Source organism: Hippopotamus amphibius, chromosome 14 (genome assembly GCF_030028045.1).
Source record: "Hippopotamus amphibius kiboko isolate mHipAmp2 chromosome 14, mHipAmp2.hap2, whole genome shotgun sequence".
Classification (NCBI taxonomy): domain Eukaryota; kingdom Metazoa; phylum Chordata; class Mammalia; order Artiodactyla; family Hippopotamidae; genus Hippopotamus; species Hippopotamus amphibius.
In genome coordinates, this window is record NC_080199.1 from 61,270,572 (window position 1) to 61,289,152 (window position 18,581).

At 40.7% G+C, this 18,581-nt stretch overlaps 1 protein-coding gene across 6 annotated transcripts in view; it reads left to right on the top strand.

The window, feature by feature from the left end:
* NUDT15 (nudix hydrolase 15) overlaps nucleotides 1-18,581 on the top strand; it is a 54,841-nt gene that overhangs the window by 24,805 nt on the left and 11,455 nt on the right. For 2 of the 6 annotated variants that reach the window (XR_009048997.1, XR_009048998.1), the window contains exons 1-3: nucleotides 9,564-10,469; nucleotides 10,652-10,714; nucleotides 15,067-15,263. Coding sequence is in view for 4 of the 6 variants with exons in the window: in XM_057707280.1 (XP_057563263.1) it covers nucleotides 10,312-10,469; nucleotides 10,652-10,714; nucleotides 15,067-15,263 (418 nt within the window). In the remaining 2 variants the exon portion in view is untranslated. Of the gene's footprint in view, nucleotides 1-9,563; nucleotides 10,470-10,651; nucleotides 10,715-15,066; nucleotides 15,264-18,581 lie in introns of those variants that run through there. The other 4 variants (XM_057707282.1, XM_057707283.1, XM_057707280.1 and 1 more) reach the window with 3 other exon arrangements.

The following is an 18,581-nucleotide window of genomic DNA, read 5'->3' on the forward strand; positions in this document are numbered from 1 at the left end:
GCAAGGGCTGTAGTTTATGTAGAGTTGCTGGTGAGCAAGGAAGCTCCTCTAAGGAGGTTGTGCTGGTTAGGTTCCCCAGGAAGAGAATATAGAGATCAAGTTAGGAGTGCAAAAGATTTATTGGAGAGTGATGCTTCTTAAGAAAAAGTGAGGGAGAATTATTGGGCAGGGGAACCATCAAACAATAACCTGACCACAAGACTGCTAACCCAATAGGGAGCTCTGGAGCAAAAATGGCCTGTTAGATAAATTCTACACAGGGTAAAAATGCCTTGTACTTCTGGCTCTAACTGTGACCTCAGTCACTGGCCAAGGAACACCATGAGAAGAATGTGATCTCAATCCAAACACTGAAGGGGAGGAACCCTAAAGGAGCTAACAGCTGGACAATGCTGGCTAACCACATAAGGGTTTATTTCTTGGTTCTCTATTCTATTCCATTGGTCTATACATCTGTCTTTATGCCAGTACAATACTGTTTTGATAACTATAGCTTTACAGTAAGTTTTGCAATTCAAAAATGTAAGGTCCCCAACTTTTGTTTTTCTTTTTCAAGTTGTTTTGGCTATTTGTGGTCCTTTAAGATTCCTTATGAATTTTAGGAAAGATTTTTCTACTTCTGCAAAAAAAAAAAAAAAACAATATTGGCATTTTGATAGGGATTATGTTGGATCTATAGATTGCTTTGGACAATATTGGCATTTTAACCACATTAAGTCTTCCAACTTATAAACATGGTATTTCTTTCCATTTATTTGTGGCTTCTTTAATTTCCTTCAGCAACATTTTCTGTTTTATTGCTAAATATTTTTGATGCTATCGTAAATGTAATTTTCTTAATTTCTCTTTCAAATTGTTCATTTTTAGTGTAAACATATGTAACTGATTTTTGCATGTTGATTTTGTATCCACAGCTTTTCTGAATTCATTTATTGGTTCTAATCATTTTTTATAGAAGCTTTAGGGTTTTCCACGTATACGATCCTGTCATCTGTGAACAGAGATAATTTGACTTCTTCCTTCTAATTTGAATGCCTTGTTTCTTCTTTCTTGCCGAAATACTCTGGCTAAGTCTTCCAGTACTATGTTGAATAGAAGTGTCAGAAGCAGGGTACACACATCAGAGCTGATTCTTGAGTGACACTCAAAGAAGCTGGAAGAGCATGTCATCTGAATAGAAAGTAGTAGAGGTCTTGGGCAAACATATTAATGTTCATTTCTCATACATTATCCCAGGCTTCACAGATCTCAGACAAACATTTTTTTCTTTTTCTTTTTCTTTTTCTTTCTTTCTTTCTTTTTTTTTTTTTTTTTTTTTTTGTCAGCTGCACCATGTGGCTTGTGGGATCTTAGTTCCCCAACCAGGGACTGAACCCAGGCCCCCGGCAGTAAAAGTGCAGAGTACTAACCACTGGACCACCATGGAATTCCCATCAGCCAAAAATTTTTTATAACAGCTTTATCGATATATAATTCACATATTATACATTTTATCCATTTAAACAGTACAATTCAATAGTTTTCAGTGTATTCACAGAGTTTTTCTGTGCAACAATCATTTCAGAACATTTTCATGACCCCCAAAAGCAGCCACTACCCATTAGCAGTCACTCCCCATTTCCCTTCAACTTTCCCCAGCCCTAGATAACCAGCAGCCTGTTTTCTGTCTCTATGAATCTCTCTATCATGGACATAAATGGAGTCATACAATAGGCGGCTTTTCGTGTCTAGCTTCTTGAACTTAGCATAATGCTTTCAGGGGTCATCCAGTGTTGTAACACAGCCTAACATTTTTAATGATTGCTACAAACTGTTTTCACAATATTTTGTTTGTTTGTTTTTTATTGGCTGTGTTGGGTCTTCATTGCTGCACACGGGCTTTCTCAAGTTGTGGCGAACGGGGGCTACTCATTGTGGTGCATGGGCTTCTCATTGCGGTGGCCTCTCTTGTTGCAGAGCATGGGCTCTAGGCATGTGGGCTTCAGTAGTTGTGGCACATGGGCTCAATAGTTGTGGCTCACGGGCTCTAGAGCACAGGCTCAATAGTTGTGGCACACAGACTTAGTTGCTCTGCGGCATGTGGTATTTTCCTGGGCCAGGGATCGAACCCATGTCCCCTGCATTGGCAGGCAGATTCTTACCCACTGCACCACCTAGGAAGTCCCAATATTTTGTATTTTATTAGTTAAATACACATAAAATTTAACGTTTGGAATGGACAGATGTTATTCTGTAATGGAACTGTATCTAGCGTAATGCTATGTAAAAAGCTACCTTAAATCTTAGTGGTATAAAGCCATAGCCATTTTATTATGTACATGGTTCTTGGGTAAGGAATTTGCGCAGGGCACAGCAGGGAATTTTTCTTGATTTATAATGACTAGGTTGGCTCAAAAGGCTAGAGATTTGCTAAAATGGCTTCAAACAGGCCATACATGTGGAGAAGGTCTGGCTTCACAGTGTGTGTGACCTATGCTGACTCAGTAATAAAAGGGCCCCATACTCAGTAAATCGGGCCTGGTTTAATTCTTGGGTTGTCACCATCATGAAGTTCTGAACAATTTTTGAAAAAGGGGCCCACACTTTCATTTATCACAGTGTCCCTCAAAATATGTAGTCAGTCCCACAGTTCTGGTTGTCAGCTGGGTTCTTCAGTTCTCTACCTGATGTCTGCTTGGACTAAAATGTCAGAGATGGCTTCTTCACTCACATATTTGGTTGCCTGTGTTGGGATGACTGGAAAAGCTAGGGATGGCCAAGCATCCCTCTCCCTCTAAGTGGCCTCTTTTTGTGGCAACTTGGGCTTCCTTGAGACATGGCAGTTGCAGCGTAATCAGACTTTTCACATGGTGCCCAGCTTTCTCTACAGTGAGTAGTCTAAGAGCCTGGGGAAAAAAAAATGTAAGGATCCTTATGACCCCACCTGGGAAATCACAGAACATCATTTCTATTACATTCTATTGGTCAAGAAAGTCACTAAGGCTAGCCTAGAGAGAAAGGAAGGGAAATTAAAGTCCACATCTCAATGGAAGGAAGAGCAAAGAATTTAGCTAATACTATCTTTAATCTATCACAGGCTGATATCCACCTGATACATTCATTTTGTGGGGACAAAATTAGTATGTGTTACAGAAGGAATGCAGAGAGATAGACCAATGGAATATTCAGTTTCTAACACTCAGAATAGAATCATGAAGTATGTCAATATGCTTTACATCACATTGTAAGTCAGACCTTTACATATTCCTTAAGAATCTGAAAGACTAGGGCTAGTCCATAAACTATGGAGTGTAAAGAATGGAAGGTAGCAAGCTTGTCTTTCTGTCCTTTGAGGATAGCTGTAAATAGAGAGGAGAGAGGTGAGTGAAGGCGGAGGTGGATTCTTTTGTCCTGCCCTAGCCTTGCCACACTTCCCCTTCAAGGCTTTGAGAGAAGATAGCCTTGAAGAGCCCCCTGAACCAAAACATACTTGGTAATTCTATGGTATGGAGAAGGGGGCTTAGTCAGCCTTGGTTCCTAAGTGTGGACTCTTGAGATTTCTTGCCTGTCGTGTCCCTGGGGGCCATGTTGAGTCCACATGGATTCAAGAAAACTGTCTTCCAAAAATGTTACAATGTGGCACAAACCACATGCAACCACCTCATACATCTAGACATCTTCCATGATAACAAACAGGAGAAAGCTGACTGAGAGGTCAGTTGTTTGAACTAACACAGCCTGGGGACTTCCCTGGCAGTCCAGTGGTTAGGGTTTCATGCCTCCACTGCAGGGGGCCCAGATTTGATCTCTGGTCAGGGAACTAAGATCCCCTGCACGCCACGCAGCACAGCCAAAGAAGAAATTTTTTTTTAACTAAGACAGACATTCCTAAACATCATCAGACCATGATTTAAATTTATTAGACTGAACTGTTTTGAATTAAATTGAACATTTCATGAACTCTTCGCAGACTCATACCCTAACTAGTAGCAAGGTTTTTGGAGAAAAATGAAAGAAAGAGAGAGAGAGAGCGAGGGAGGGTGGGAGGAAGGAAGAAAAGAAAGGAAAGAAAGAAAGAGGAGGGAAGGAGGGAAAGAAAGTCATTATCTTTGCACATGTGAGTTGCAGTGAGTTATATTTGTGATTCTTCTGCAATACACACCATACCATACTACATAAATCCACAGAGACTTGGGTGTGGGATAAGGACTAAGGATGCCTATCAGCACAGGGCTGTCCAGGGCAGGGTGGGGTGAAGAAATGGATCTGAAACAGGAAAAAGCATTACTTTAACTGTATCATTCCATCTTATGCCCTAACTATGTTAGTTTTTTTTTTTTTTTTGGAAAATGAAGGAGGTCTACTTCATAACTCATTGCTAGGAATATTCTCAGCCCAAGTGTAAATTGTGACATAAGATCAGATAACCTTCTGATAGAAAGCTGATTCAATTATAATAAATAATAAATACATAAATAAATAGAAGAGGTATGGAAAATATATTAAACAGGCTTTCATTAAAATAAGTATGTACTGGGACTTCCCTGGCCATTCAGTGGTTAAGACTCTGCACTTCCAATGCAGGGGGTGTGGGTTCGATCCCTGGTCAGGGAATTAAGATTCCACATGCTTGCTTCCCTGGTGGTGCAGTGGTTAAGAATCTGCCTGCCAATGCAGGGGACATGTCTTCAATCCCTAGTCCGGGAAGATTCCCACGTGCCGCCAAGCAACTAATCCCATGCACGATAACTACTGAGCCTGCACTTTAGAGCCCGTGAGTCACAACTATTGAGCCCACATGCCACAACTACTGAAGTGTATGTGCCTAGAGCCTGTGCTCTGCAACAAGAGAAGCCACCACAACGAGAAGCCCGCACACCACAACGAAGAGTAGCCCCCACTCTCCGCAACTAGAGAAAGCCTGTGTGCAGCAACGAAGATGCAATGCAGCCAATAAATTAATTAATTAATTTTAAAGAAAAGATTTCACATGCTGTGCAATGCACCCGGAAAAAAAAGAAAAAGAAAAAAAAAAGGACATACTGAAGCTGGACAAAATAATCAGTTTGGGGGAATTCCAGCACCCCCCAGGCTGAGTGTGCAATATTTCTGTGTGGATGGGTGGGAGGAGAAGGGTGCTCTCCCAGTAAAGTCCTGGAATTGGGCAGGGGAGGGGCCCCAGTGCCTGAGTTCCCTACCCTTCACCTGGCAATCTGGATAAACTAGGAGATCTGGTGATAAGAAGCTCCGTCAGATTCTAATGTTGCAATAACTACTGGTATACCTTGTTCAACTGGGTGGGGGTCTTGCAGAAAGGAATTCTGGAAGGTGGATTCTCTTATTAGAATAAGTAACATCTGTGTGGGTTGATTTGTGCTTCTCTTGTAGGATTCCTAAACATCATCAGCTCAGTGCCTTTTTCCTTTCATAACCATTTGTATTTCATGTAAATCAGCATAAAGATTTTGAGAGAAATTGTTTTATAGTTTGCTTAAATGATAATGAGGAGAGAAGCTTTCGTTCAAGTATTCATTTATAGGGCACTTATGTGTTAATCAGTGTCCTCAGTACACAGGCAGTGAGATCAAAGACATTCTCCTCAACCTCAAAGCTCTCTGGCCTGATGCGCTTCTTTTTTTCACTCCTTCATGGGAGGGTGAACCCACGGCTATCCCAATTCTTCAAAGCAAGTTAAGACCAGGCTGAAACATATAACTAGATTTTGTTGAAGGCTTCAGGAGAGTAAAATGGAATTACAATGTAGCAAAGGAAAACTTTAAACTAGCTACTAAATGTGGCTTCTTCGGAATGTCAAAGGCTGTCCTTTTAGCCCCTGATTTCCTCCTATGTTTTAGGAGTAGCCTACTCTGCTTAACAGGAATGCCCATGATCATGAACATCACCTCCCACCCCCCCAGAGCTCAGGCTCCCTGAATCCTCTAAGGCCCAGTGAGAGGAGGAACCTGTTTCCCCTTAGCTTTCCGGGAGACATCATCATGGACACAACTCCACCCACAAGGATGACAACTTCTGATACTGTTAACAGAGCAGTTTAGCTCTGTGATGTCTTGAATCTGACCACTGCTGAATTGCCTCTTGGCTTTTCTTCAAGTCCACACTGCATTATTCTTTTTTTTCTAAGTCAGATTTATTGAGATTTAATATACGTGTAGTAAAATTCACCCATTTTAGTGTACAGTTCTGAGTTTTGACAAACACATAACCATGTTACCATCACCACAATCAGGACACAGGACAGTTGCTTCACCCAAAAAAATCCCTCTTGCCCTTTTGTGGTCAACCTCCTTACACCCTTAAGCCCCAGGCAAATAGTGACCTCTTCTCTGTGTCTGTAGTTTTGCCTCTTTCAGAATGTCATATAAATGGATCCAAATAGCAGGTAGCTTTTTATATCTGATTTCTTTCACTTAGAATAATGCAGTTGAGATTCATCCACGTTGTTAAGTGTATCAGAAATTCGTTCCTTGCATTGCTGAGTCATTTTCCATTGTATGAACGTACTACAGTGGATTTATCCATTCACCCATTGAAGAGCATTTGCATTATTTTCAGTTTTTGATGATTTTGAAGAAAGCCTCTGTGATATTTGCATACAGGTCTTTGAATAAAGATAAGTTTTCATTTCTTTTGGGTAAATATTTAATAATGGAACTGCTGAGTTTTGTAATAAGCATATGCTTAACATTACATGAAATAGTAAATTGCCAAAGTGTTTGTACCATTTTGCATTTCTACCAACAATGTATGAGAGTTTTAATTAATCTGTATCTGCACCAGTACTTGGTAATACCAGTTTTTGTGTGTGTGTGTGTGTGTGTGTGTGTGTGTGTGTGTGTGTGTGCACGTGCGCGCTCACGCGCTTAATCTTATTCACTGTAATAGATGTGTACAGGTACCTCAGTGTAGTTTAAGTTTGTAATGACTTAAGCATCTTTTCATGTGCTTATTTGCCACCCATATTTCTTTTTGGTGAAACATGTTTTCAATTCTTTTGCCTATTTACTTATTAACTTGTTTGCTTTATTGTTGGGTTTTGAGGATTCCTGACATATTCTAGATCAAAGTCCTTTAGCAGAAATATGCCTTGCAAATATTTTCTCCCAAGCCTGTAGTTTGTCTTTTTATTTTCTTAAATAGTCTGTCTTAGCAGCTCAGCTGCTATAATAAAATATCATAGATTGGGTAGTTTAAACAGCCAACAGTTATTTCTCACTGTTCTGGAGGCTGAGAAGTCCAAGATCAAGATGCCAGCAGATTCAATACCTGATGACAGCTCTCTTTCTGGCTTGCAGACTGCCACCTTGTGGCTGTGTCTGCACATGGTGGGGATAGTGAGATCAAGCTCTCTGGTCTCTTAAAGTCACTATCATGGGGATCCCACCTTCATGACCTCATCTAAATCTAATTACCTCCTAAAAGTTCCATAATCAGATATATTGGGGGGGGGTAGGCCTTCAACATATAAGTCTGCGGGGAGATACAATTCAGTCCATAGCAGTGTCTCTCAGAGAGTAAATTTTAAATTTTGATGAATTCCAAATTAACAATTTTTCTTTTATGGATCATGCCTTTGGTGTCATATCTAAGAAGTTTATGCCTAACCAAAGATCACAAAAATTTTCTCTTATATTTTCTTCTAGAAAATTTTTACTTTCTACAATCCATTTTAATTGTTATACATGGTGCCAGGTATAGATAAACTTTTTTTTTTTTACATTTGTATGTCTCATTGTTCTAGCACCATTTATTTAAAAAAAAAAAAAAAAGGACTATCTTTTCTCTTGAATTCCCTTTGAAAAGTTTTCAAAATCAATTAATCCAAAATATTAGGTCTATTTCTGTCTTCTCTGTTCTTTTTCACTGATTTATATGTCTGTTTTTACCAATACCATGCTCTCCTGATTAGTGTGGCTTTAGCCTAAGTCTGAAATCAGGTGGTGTGAATCCTCCAAAAATTTTTAATTGTTTTCACTTTCCTAGCTCTTTGTATTTCCATATAAATTTTAGAATCTGCCTGTCAGTTTCTACTGAGAAAAGAAAAAAAAAAGCCTTCTGGTATTATGGTTGGGATTTCATTGAATTTATGTAAATCAATTTGAAGAAAATTGATAGCTTAAGAATATGGAGTCTTCTGATCCATGATCACAGTATTTCTCCCCATTTCTTTAAATCTTCTTTAATTTCCCTCAGTAAGGTTTAATAGTTTTCAGTGTACAGGTCTTGAACATCTTTTGCTAAATTTACCCTTTAGTATCTTATATTTTTCCTTTTTTCATGGTAATTTTAGAATTCAGTTTCTAATTATTCATTGCTAGCATATAGAAATATAATTGATTTTGTATATTGACCTTGTATCCTATGAACTTGCTAAACTCACTTGTTCTCGTAGCTTTTTTATGGATTCCTTAGGCTTGTCTGTGAATAAAGTTGGCTATTTCTTCGTTTTCAATTTTACTATCCTTCAGTGATTTTTCTTGATTTTCTAGTTTTAACTAGAGCCTCCAGCAATATGATGACTAAAAGTGCTGAGAGTGGCTATCCTTGCTTCTCTCAAATCTTAGCCATTCACTGTTGCGTTAGTTTGCTGGGGCTGCCAAAACAGAGTACCACAAACTAGGTGGCTTAAACAACATAAATGTATTTTCTCAAACTCTAGAGTCTAAAATTCTAAGATCAAGGTGTCAGTGGGGCTGGCTTTTTCTGAGGCCTCAGTCACTGGCTTGGAGATGGCTGTCTTCTCCCTGTTTTCACATGGTCTACTGTCAGTATCTGTTTGTGTCTTAATCTCCTCTTCTTTAAGGACACCAGTCATACTGAGTTAGGGTTAATCCTAATGACCTCATTCTAACTTAACTACATCTTTAAAGATCCTGTCTACAAATACAGTTATAGTCTGAGGTACTGAGGGTTAGGATTTCAAAATGTAAATTTTGGGGAGACATGATTCAGCCCTGACAATTATTAAATATGATATTAGCTTTAGGTCTTTGTAGATACCTTACCTAAGGTTGTTAAAATTCCCTTTTATTTCTAGTTTGCTAATTTTCTTAATCTTAAATGAGTACTGAATTTTATCAAATCTTTTTCTGCATCTATTAAGATCATTATATGTATTTCCTTTCTCCTTCTTTTAGTATGGTGAACTACACAAATTGAGTTTTCAAATTTTAAGCCAGGCTTATATTTCTGGGAATAACCCCATTCAGTCGTGATATATTATCCTTTTCACAGGTTGCCAATTTTTATTTCAGAAAATACTATGGAGTATTTTCGTGGTGCACAACACATTGAAGGCTAAGTTTCTGGGTAGAAGGAGAGATGCAATAAAAATGTTTAATCAGTCTTCATTTACCATCTCATGCAGAATAAGCATGTTACTTCAAAATAAGCAAATGTCAGAAATAACACTTCAAAGAGTTAAAAGTGGGGACTTCCCTGGCAGTCCAGTGCTTAAGGCTCCGCGCTCCCAACGAAGAGGCGAAGGTTTGATCCCTGGGCGGGGAACTAAAATTCCGCATGCCACGACCAAAAAAGCCCCCAAACAAAAAGTTGAAAGTGAATGGAAGCAGGACTAGAAGGTAAGGTTGTTCTTCTTACAGTTTTCCTACCATCTGACTTTTAAAATTATGTACGCATTATTTTAGAAGTAAAACAACTCATATTAATTTTAAAAAATCGTCCCCAGAAACCAGTCATTTGTTTTCAGTTTGTTTTCATTACAACTCTGATTCAGCTGGGATTTTTTTGTTCTACGTGGCGGTGCCAACAACTGGAACAGTGTCTTTCTCCTCCTAAACAGGTAACTAATTCTTCCCAGCATAATTGATTGATTAGTCCTTAATTTTTTTCCCATGATTTGTTAATACTCTGTTATTCATACCAGGGTGTTTCCATTATTTGTCCTTGCTCCGGTGCCACACTGATTTGAGCTACAGTAGAACGAGTTTACTGTGGTGATACTCACTGCGGGGAGGGATGTGCGAAAGCACGGAGCTTTATAAAAGTAGGGGGTGCTCAGTGAATGGAGGAATCTGAGAGTAGATGAATAATGAATGTTGAAAGCGCAGTAAACAGCGTTAGTTAAAGCGAAACTCTGGCCACACAGTCTCTCGGGAGGAAACAACCTTCACAACTTGAAACCCGTAGTAGAGGCAGAGACACCACGCACGAACGAGAGACAACTGACGCCTGCGGCCCCCGCGGCGCTTTGCAAAGAGGGTCCGCACCTGCTCAGGGAGATTGGCGGCGGCCCCGGGGGCGGGGCGCGGCGAACGTCACTTCCGGCTGCGGCCCGCCGGGTCCTCTCGCACGATGACGACCAGCGTAGAGCCGCGGGGTCGGCGCCCGGGAGCCGGGGTAGGAGTAGTGGTGACAAGCTGCAGGCATCCTCGCTGTGTCCTCCTGGGGAGGAGGAAAGGGTCGACTGGAGCCGGCACTTTCCAACTTCCCGGAGGCCACTTGGAGTTCGGGTAAGCAGCCGTCAGGCTGATGGGGAAAGCGGGGCGTAAGCAGGAAGGACCGCCTCGCTTCCTGCGTGCGTCCGCGCGTGCGCGCCGACGCTGCGTCGTTTCTCGCGCGTTCCTCGTTTCTCCCCTCTGGCCGGGAGGGGGCGCTGTGCTGGGTTGAGGCTGAAGGCGGGATCTCTTCGTAGCCGTGTGAGCTGCGCCTGCGCTGTCAGCTCCTCGCGGGACCTGACGCGGCTGGGAGTTGGTGGGTGAGTTGTGTTTTTCTTACTCATCGCACTTGAGGGACGGGAAGTGGGTGTTTGTACGCCTCGAGCAGACTAGTTCTGTCCGTTCGGACTTATGCATGGTTTGCTGGTGATTTAAACGCACACGGATGTATTCCCTGTTTCCTGCTTCCGTAAGTTTAGTTGCGCTCTAAGCGAATGTGTGACTGAAACTCTGGGCCTTAGTTTCTCTCTCTTTAAAATGGGGAGATTGGACGAAGCACTCCTTAAGGTTCCTCTCTGCTGTGGCATCCTGTGATTTGATGATGTGTCAGGTTCTGCACAGTGGTGAAGAAAGGCTGAGGTTGTGCTAGGAGGTGGATTCACCCAGGCCCTGGGACTCTTTAATCAATAGAAATTGATAAGATGCCTGGTGAGGAATTTAGGCAAAGCTTTATTGGGGCTCGCGCTGTAGCAAGAGGGAGTGAGAACAAGAAACAGGTGCCCTTGCTCGGCTCCCCGGGAAGGCGGGGGCGGTGCGCTGGTTCACTAAATGGGGTGAGGGTAGGGAAGGATCTGTGGGTTGTGCAGGAGGCTCGGCTGACGTGGTCCACTATCCTCTTGGTAGTGCTATGTGCGGGAATCGTGCATGGTACCCTGCTTTGATTTCAGCAACTCGGAAATGGCAGTTGGCTTGTGGCCTTTTGTATCGTGTTTCTAATTGCCCCAACTGCGCATGCGTGCAGTTATTTTTCGTCCCTACCTTTGCCCAGGTGCAAGCCTTCTCGTCGGCGGTCCCGGACTATCTGTAAGTGAGGATGAGGATGAAGTCAAGAGGGTAAACAGCATCTAAAGCGTTCAAGACCCAGAGCTTGTTTTCCCCTTTGTATAGAAAGTTTCAAACATACATAAAAATAGAATAATAGTCAGTGAATCCTCATGTACCCATTACTCAGTTCTTGTTTCATCTTTACTGCTCCTCCCTCGCCGCAGACACACACACCCCTTGTTTTCTACACTATTTTAAAGGAAAACTCAGGCATCTTATTATACCACCCCTAAGTAATTCAGTATGTATCTGTAATAGGCTTTTTAAAAAACGTAACCACAATACCATTTTCAAACATTAAAATATTTCATAATTTCTGATACCCAGTCTGTACCACTTTCTGCAGTTGTCTTGAAAATGTTCTTTTACTGTTTTGTACCAGTTCAGATCAAAGGAAGGGCACATATCGCATGTGATTGATACATTTTTTAAGTCTCTTAATGTAACAGTACCCACCCTCCCCTTTTTCCTATGCCATGTTGAATATGGGTTGAATTTCTCACATTGACTATATTCTTTAATTCACCTATTTCTTATAAAGTAGTCGTTAGAAGTAGAGACTTGATCCTAGTGCCTTTTAATCAGACTTAGATCTTTATAGAATATGGAATTCTTATTTTCTAGCACATGTAGTTTTTTTTTAGAACTTTTATTGAGATAACACTTAACATACAATAAACTGCATATAATTAGAGTGTACAACTTGGTGTCCCAATCTCCCCATTCCCCCCCAACCCTCCCCGTTTTCCTTACTTGGTGTCCATATGTTTGTTCTCTACATCAGTAGCACATGGAATTTTTTAAATGGTCTTCAGAATTTTAAAAAGCATAAATAGTTTTCTCATTTTTAGATAATTAAGATAAGCTATCGCTTAATAATAAAATTCCTAGATTAAGAATCAAATTGCCCAGACAGGCACACCATATTGTACTTTGTTATTTGGGGAGGGCGGGGAGAGGGGAATAACTAAACTTAGATCACAAATTAAGCACTATTTAGAATATGTAATTACTAGAGCAATGGCTTGAGATAGCTGTCTTAATAACACGACAGTATTGAAATCTTGACTCACATTGAATGATAATGGCCAAAATTGAACTTTAATGACCTTTTTGCTAAGTGCTGGATGTTATGCTAAGCTCTTCACATGTATGCTTTCAACTTATCTTTGTATAACTGGTAAACTGAGTGGGCTAAATCGATGGGAAACAAACAGGAAGCAAATGGCTTTATATTCTCCTTTCATTGTCTCCAAACATGATTTGTCTTTCCCTTCTCTGCTGCTGCATGATGTTTTCTGCAAATTCAGTTGTCTTCCTCTTGTTACCGACGTGGGTTCTTGAACGCTTTAATCAATAGAAATTGCTAAGAGGTCAGACAGAGGAATTGAGGCAACACTTTACTGGGCCTCGTGCTTCAGCAGGAGGGAGAGAGCAAGTCACAGGTGCTCTTGCTCACACTCTGAGGCGGGGCCAGCTGGCCCCTTAAATGGCGTGAGGGTGGGGAAGGACAGGTCGGTTGGGCTGGGTGGGTGGCTTAGGTGATCTGCCACCTCCTTGGTGGTGCTGGATGCAGGGAGCATGTATGGTCCCCTGTCTTCGCTCCTGGCACCTCAGAAGTAGCAGTTGGGTTTTGGCCTTTTTGTATCTTGTTCACAATTTGGCCCAGCTGTGCATGGGTGCAGTTATTTTTCACCCCTTATGGTGTCTTTGTATTCTGTTGCTGGGGGAGAAGAGAGGCGACATTAGTCCAGGTGCAAGCGCTGCAGTAAAGGGTCCCAGGTCCCAGCCTGTCTCATTTTCACTGGATTATAAAAGTAAATCATATTTTGGTTATTATGGTTCTCCTCCAGGCATTTAGCTTTCCTTTATAGTGGGGAAAGGAGGTGTGGGCCATTGTTTTGCTCTTTCTGTAGCTCCTCCTCTTCTCACTGTTTCTGGTTTCTTTCTTTCTCTGGTATGTTGAGGAAGGAGGGGAGGGGGCAAAACTTTTACGTGAGCAGCGCTGCTGTGATCTGGGTGCGGCATTCACACGTGTGCTCTCTCCCTTAGGGTGTGTTTGTTGGTTGGTTGGAAATCCTCCAAGGATTTCTACACTGCACGGGTCCCTCACGTAGGTGACTGACTTTGTGTGGCACTGGCCACCAGCTCCTGCTGTTAGTACACCACACTACATTTTCATTCTGATGGGGCCCCCAGCACTCTCTCGTAGCACCTGCTTGGCCCAGAGGAAGCACACGTTGGGAATGATGCTTCCACTGCTGTCCGTTTTCTGTGCTCAGCCATCGTGGGCTGCTTTAGCCAGTCTCCTACCTTTCAGATTCCTCAAGTGGGAATGAGCATCACCTGGTGTATTCACACGCATTCCTAAACACCACCCAACACATTTTAGACTTACCCAAGAGCTCTTTCCCTCCTGCCCCTCTGGGCTAGACTGTGAGGTTTCACAGCTCAGTCTTTAACTGGGGAGTAACATGCCAGTGCCTCCTTCTTGAGAGTCACACCCCGTCTCTGTGACTAATTCTCTTGGAGCGCCTCTCACTTGGTTTGGAGGCAGAGTTGACCCCTCATCAGGAGGAAGAGGAACATTCCTACAGGCTGAACACTCACAACTTTTCTCCCTCGCAAAGATCTCTCTTCTTATGTAGACTGGGTAGCGTGAGGGTAGTTTAGATAATTAGCGATACAAAAATATTCAAGGTAGAAAAGATAAACAGCATTCTTTTTTGCTGCAAATCACACACACTAAAGTGCTTCATAAATATTTGGAAATTTAAAGTGCATATGAAATGACTTTTAGCAAAACTGAATCACGCTAATGATTTCTTTTAATAGTATTTATTTTCATTCAGTACTCACATATTTTCTCTGATTGTATAAAATTTGGAACAGTTTCTAAAGGGAGATATATATTTTTAATCTTGTTTCATGTATGAAAACTGTACAGTGAAATGTTTTAATTTAATTTATATACAGGTTTTTGTAACTTGTGGAATATCAGTGTTTTTGTCAATATCTAGTTGTTATGGATCATACATTGAAGGTGAGCTAATCACATCATTGTATTTTAATATTTCATGAATGTCTGTTGCCTATTGTCCTCAATTTTGAGGCTTAAACTAAAATTCAGAGCCTTCTGGAGAAGACATCATCCACTTCTTGATACACTTAAAACACCCCCATGAGAAAGTAGCATTATCTTTTTACTTGTCCAAGGTGGAAGGTAATGGACTTTGAACTCAAACCCAGGTCTAGTTAACTCCAAAGCCTGTGCTCTTAACTGATGTATTAAACTACCTCCTGGTTGCATGCTGCTTCCAGGCACGTGAACTAGTGCTGAATTGGTTAAATGTTCATTTTTTTTGTTCAATATGAAGTCCTTTTGGTCTTCAGATACTAGATAAAGGATAAACAGTGTCCAAGGAGGGTTGTTGATTTATTGTTGTAAAACAGGAACCAATTACAGCCCTTTTTACTATACACTAGGAATTTCTAGCCAGGAATTTCATTGGCAAAAAAAAAAAAGCATAAATAGAATTGAATATGGTGGTGTGTTTCTGTTTTTCAGTGAAAGCTGGGAAGAGTGTGCTCAAAGGGAAACCTGGGAAGAAGCAGCTCTTCACCTAAAAAATGTTCGCTTTGCCTCGGTTGTGAATTCTTTCGTTGAGAAAGAGAATTACCATTATGTCACTATTTTAATGAAAGGAGAGGTGGATGTGACTCATGATTCAGAACCAAAGAATGTAGAGCCTGAAAAAAATGAAAGTAAGAGAATTATATACAATAATGCATTTTCTATGAGAGCATATGGTCTGAAGGAAGATTACATTATGTTGCCATATGAAGAAAATTAGATTAGAACATAATTATACTTCATTTAAAATGTAAATATACTTAAATCCTAAAGACATAAGGATGGAACAGGAAAGAGAACTGGGTCTAGAGCCAGACTACTTGGTTTGCATCCTGGTTCTTCTACTTAGAGGTCTGTAACCTTGGGCAAGTTTTTTATGTCTCTGGGCCTCTTTTCTCATTTGTGGCAGTAGTAACTACCTCAGGTGGGTTGTTGCAGGGATAAAATGAGTTAATACATACAATGGGCCTGGCCTGGTGAACACAGTAAGTACTCAGTAAATGTTGGTTTTACTGTTAGTGTTTAATTTTGTTTCAAACTATGATTTTTAAGCAAAATATTTAATGTGCCTTCCTCAGTTTCCTCACCTGTGCAAGAGAGGTAAAACTTTCTTTTATAGAGAATCATTAACCTGACAGAACACTTATCTGTTACCTTCCGTGTTGGATTGAGTGCGCTGAAAGCTTTAATGACAATAACTGATACTGTTATTTTTTTGCGTACTAAGCATTGTTCTTAGGGCTTTGCATGTATCATCTCTCAAATTTCATAAAACTGCATGATAAAAGGAACTAAAGAGTAAAATATCAAACTTACTCAATATCTTATTTACTGTAAGAAACCTTATCCAAGTGGTCTCATGTAGGATCACTCCTTTAAACATTTAATTTCTCCTCTAATATAAAAAATCTTTTCATTCACAAATTCTTGCTGAGTACCCTGTGCCAGACATTGTTCTAAGCACTAAAGAGAAAGGGGTGTTTAAAACAGAATCCCTGCCCTCCTGGACTTGACATTTTATCTAGGGGAAAGGCAACAAATTAGCAGATGTTTTATGAGCATAATGAGAGGAGTAAGAATAAAAATAAAGCTGTGTAAGGATAGTGATGCCTGAGTGTATGTCAGGGAGGGCTTCTGAGAAGGGGGATGTGTGCAGATCCTGGAGGCAGTGACGTTATTAGAATGAATAAATCATGTCTGAAGTGTTTTACATACTGACTTGATTGAATGAACAGAAGGGCATGTTCCACCTGAAGGCCTGTTGAGTCATATAAGATTCTTTATAAAATAGGTAACTACTTGGAATCATTTAAAATGAGCTGGCAAAGTCTGAACTGTTTTTACTCACACCACTTCTGATACCAAATGTGCGGATTTTTTTCCTCGCACTAAATAATTCTTCAACTCTCCAGTCATCTGGATGTCCTATAATTCATTTCAATTCTTACACTATATGCTCAGACTTAGCATCAAGTCCAAAAAGTTAAAGAGCTCAGTCCCACGAGATTGCCCCCATTTCCAGTGCCAGTCTCATGTCCAGGCCTCCTGTACTTTTTGACTGCCTGGCTATAAATCGAGGGTCTCACAACCCCCTCTTCAGTAATTTGCTAGAGTGTCCCACAGAATTTAGGAAAACACTTCCCTTACATTACCAGTTTCTTATAAAGGATACAACTCAGGAACAGCCAAATGGAAGAGGTAAGGCAAGGTATGGGGAGGGGGCGTGGCACTTTCATGGCCTCTCTGGACTTGCCACCCTCCCAAGCACCTCAATGTGTTCAACTTGGAAGCTCTCTGAACCCAGTTGTGTAGAGTTTTTATGGAGGTTCCTATGTAATGGGATTATTATTATTATGATTGATTAAATCAATGTCCATTGGCCATTAATTCAATCTGCAGCCCCTCTCCCCGTCCCTAAGGTGGAGTGTGGGGGTGAGAGTTGGGCTGAAACCCTGTGATCACTCCTAGGTCTTTCTGGTCACCAGCCCCCATCCTGAAACTCTCTAGGGGCCCCCAGCTGCCAGCCGTCTCAGCATAAACTCAGCATTAGTTGAAAGGAGCTTATTATGGAAAACAAAAGATGCTTCTCTAATCCCTGTCACTCAGGAAATTACAAAGATTTTAGGAACCCTGCCAGGAAACGAGGATGGAGACCAGATATATATTTCTTATATCATGATATCACACAAAGAAACATACAAAAAGTATCCAAAGGCCTTCAGTTGGCCTGGGGTACAACAAAGTTTATTCATGCCTTAAGAAGTGGAAGGCAGGATTGTACCAGGTTCACTGGGGGAGCTGATAACCTGGTCAAGGTGCAGTGGCTCGGGGATCTTTGGTCTCTGCCCCATGTTCATCAGGTCCTGGATCTGGTTAGCCTGTATTTGTTTACTAGTTACCTGTCTTTCCTCCAGCCATCTGATTATAATTAGAAGGATTATCCAGTTGCTTCATTTTCTGGGGGGCCCCTGGGGTGAACTGTACTTCATCCCTCTTGAGACGTAGTTGAGTATCTTGCAACACACTATGTGTCGGGTCTCCCCCCATCCCCACCCCCGGTACTGTGTGGTCACAGGTGCTGATCAGCCCTTCCAGAACTTGTTCCAATTTCGTGGATTCCTTGTGCCCTGCCTTCCCAGAGTGAAACTACATACCTGTATTTTATAGGCAGAGAAATACTTAATGGAAGAAACAGTACTTACACATAGATATATACATGTAATCATAAAGAAACTAATTTAGAACATGGAGTTCTAATCATCATTATATTTCTGTATTATTAATATAATGTTTAAACATTCACCTGTCATGAGCATCTGTGCTTTCATGTTATTTACATTTAAATCATCAAAGAAAATACCATCCCCTAGAATATTTTTCTAGGATTTAATGTATTTTACAATTAATAGACACTGTTAAATCTTTCACGTTTCCGTGGATTTTTAAAAATACAGTTCCTTCCATACTTGTCTTTCTATCTAAAATACACCACAGCACAGAGAATAGTTTTTTATTCTCTGCACAGTTTCCATTACTTTTCTAAGAGATGGAGGATAGCTTAGAAATTTTGTAATCCACCTTATTTTGTAGGTGAGGAAACTGGCTTATATTATTTTAGTGTAACCTGTAGCAGCAGTACAATATATTAAGTTCTGTGAGTTTTGTTTAGCCAGATATTTAAATGAAACTTGAATGGTATTAAATCTGGGTTTTACCACAACGTGGCCATTGTAAACTTGGCTTCGTATTCAAATAACAGCATGTTTTAAATGATTATCATTCTTTTATTAAGATCTTCATTCTAAACACAGACTATGTATAGCCAAGCTAATGTCTAGCATCAGTGTTGCACTTCATTTTATTAGTGGCAAATCACTTTTAAATTTAATTAATTTTTCTTAGTATCGGTTAACTTGCCAAAATAAATATCCTTTGTTTCCTTTCAGCTA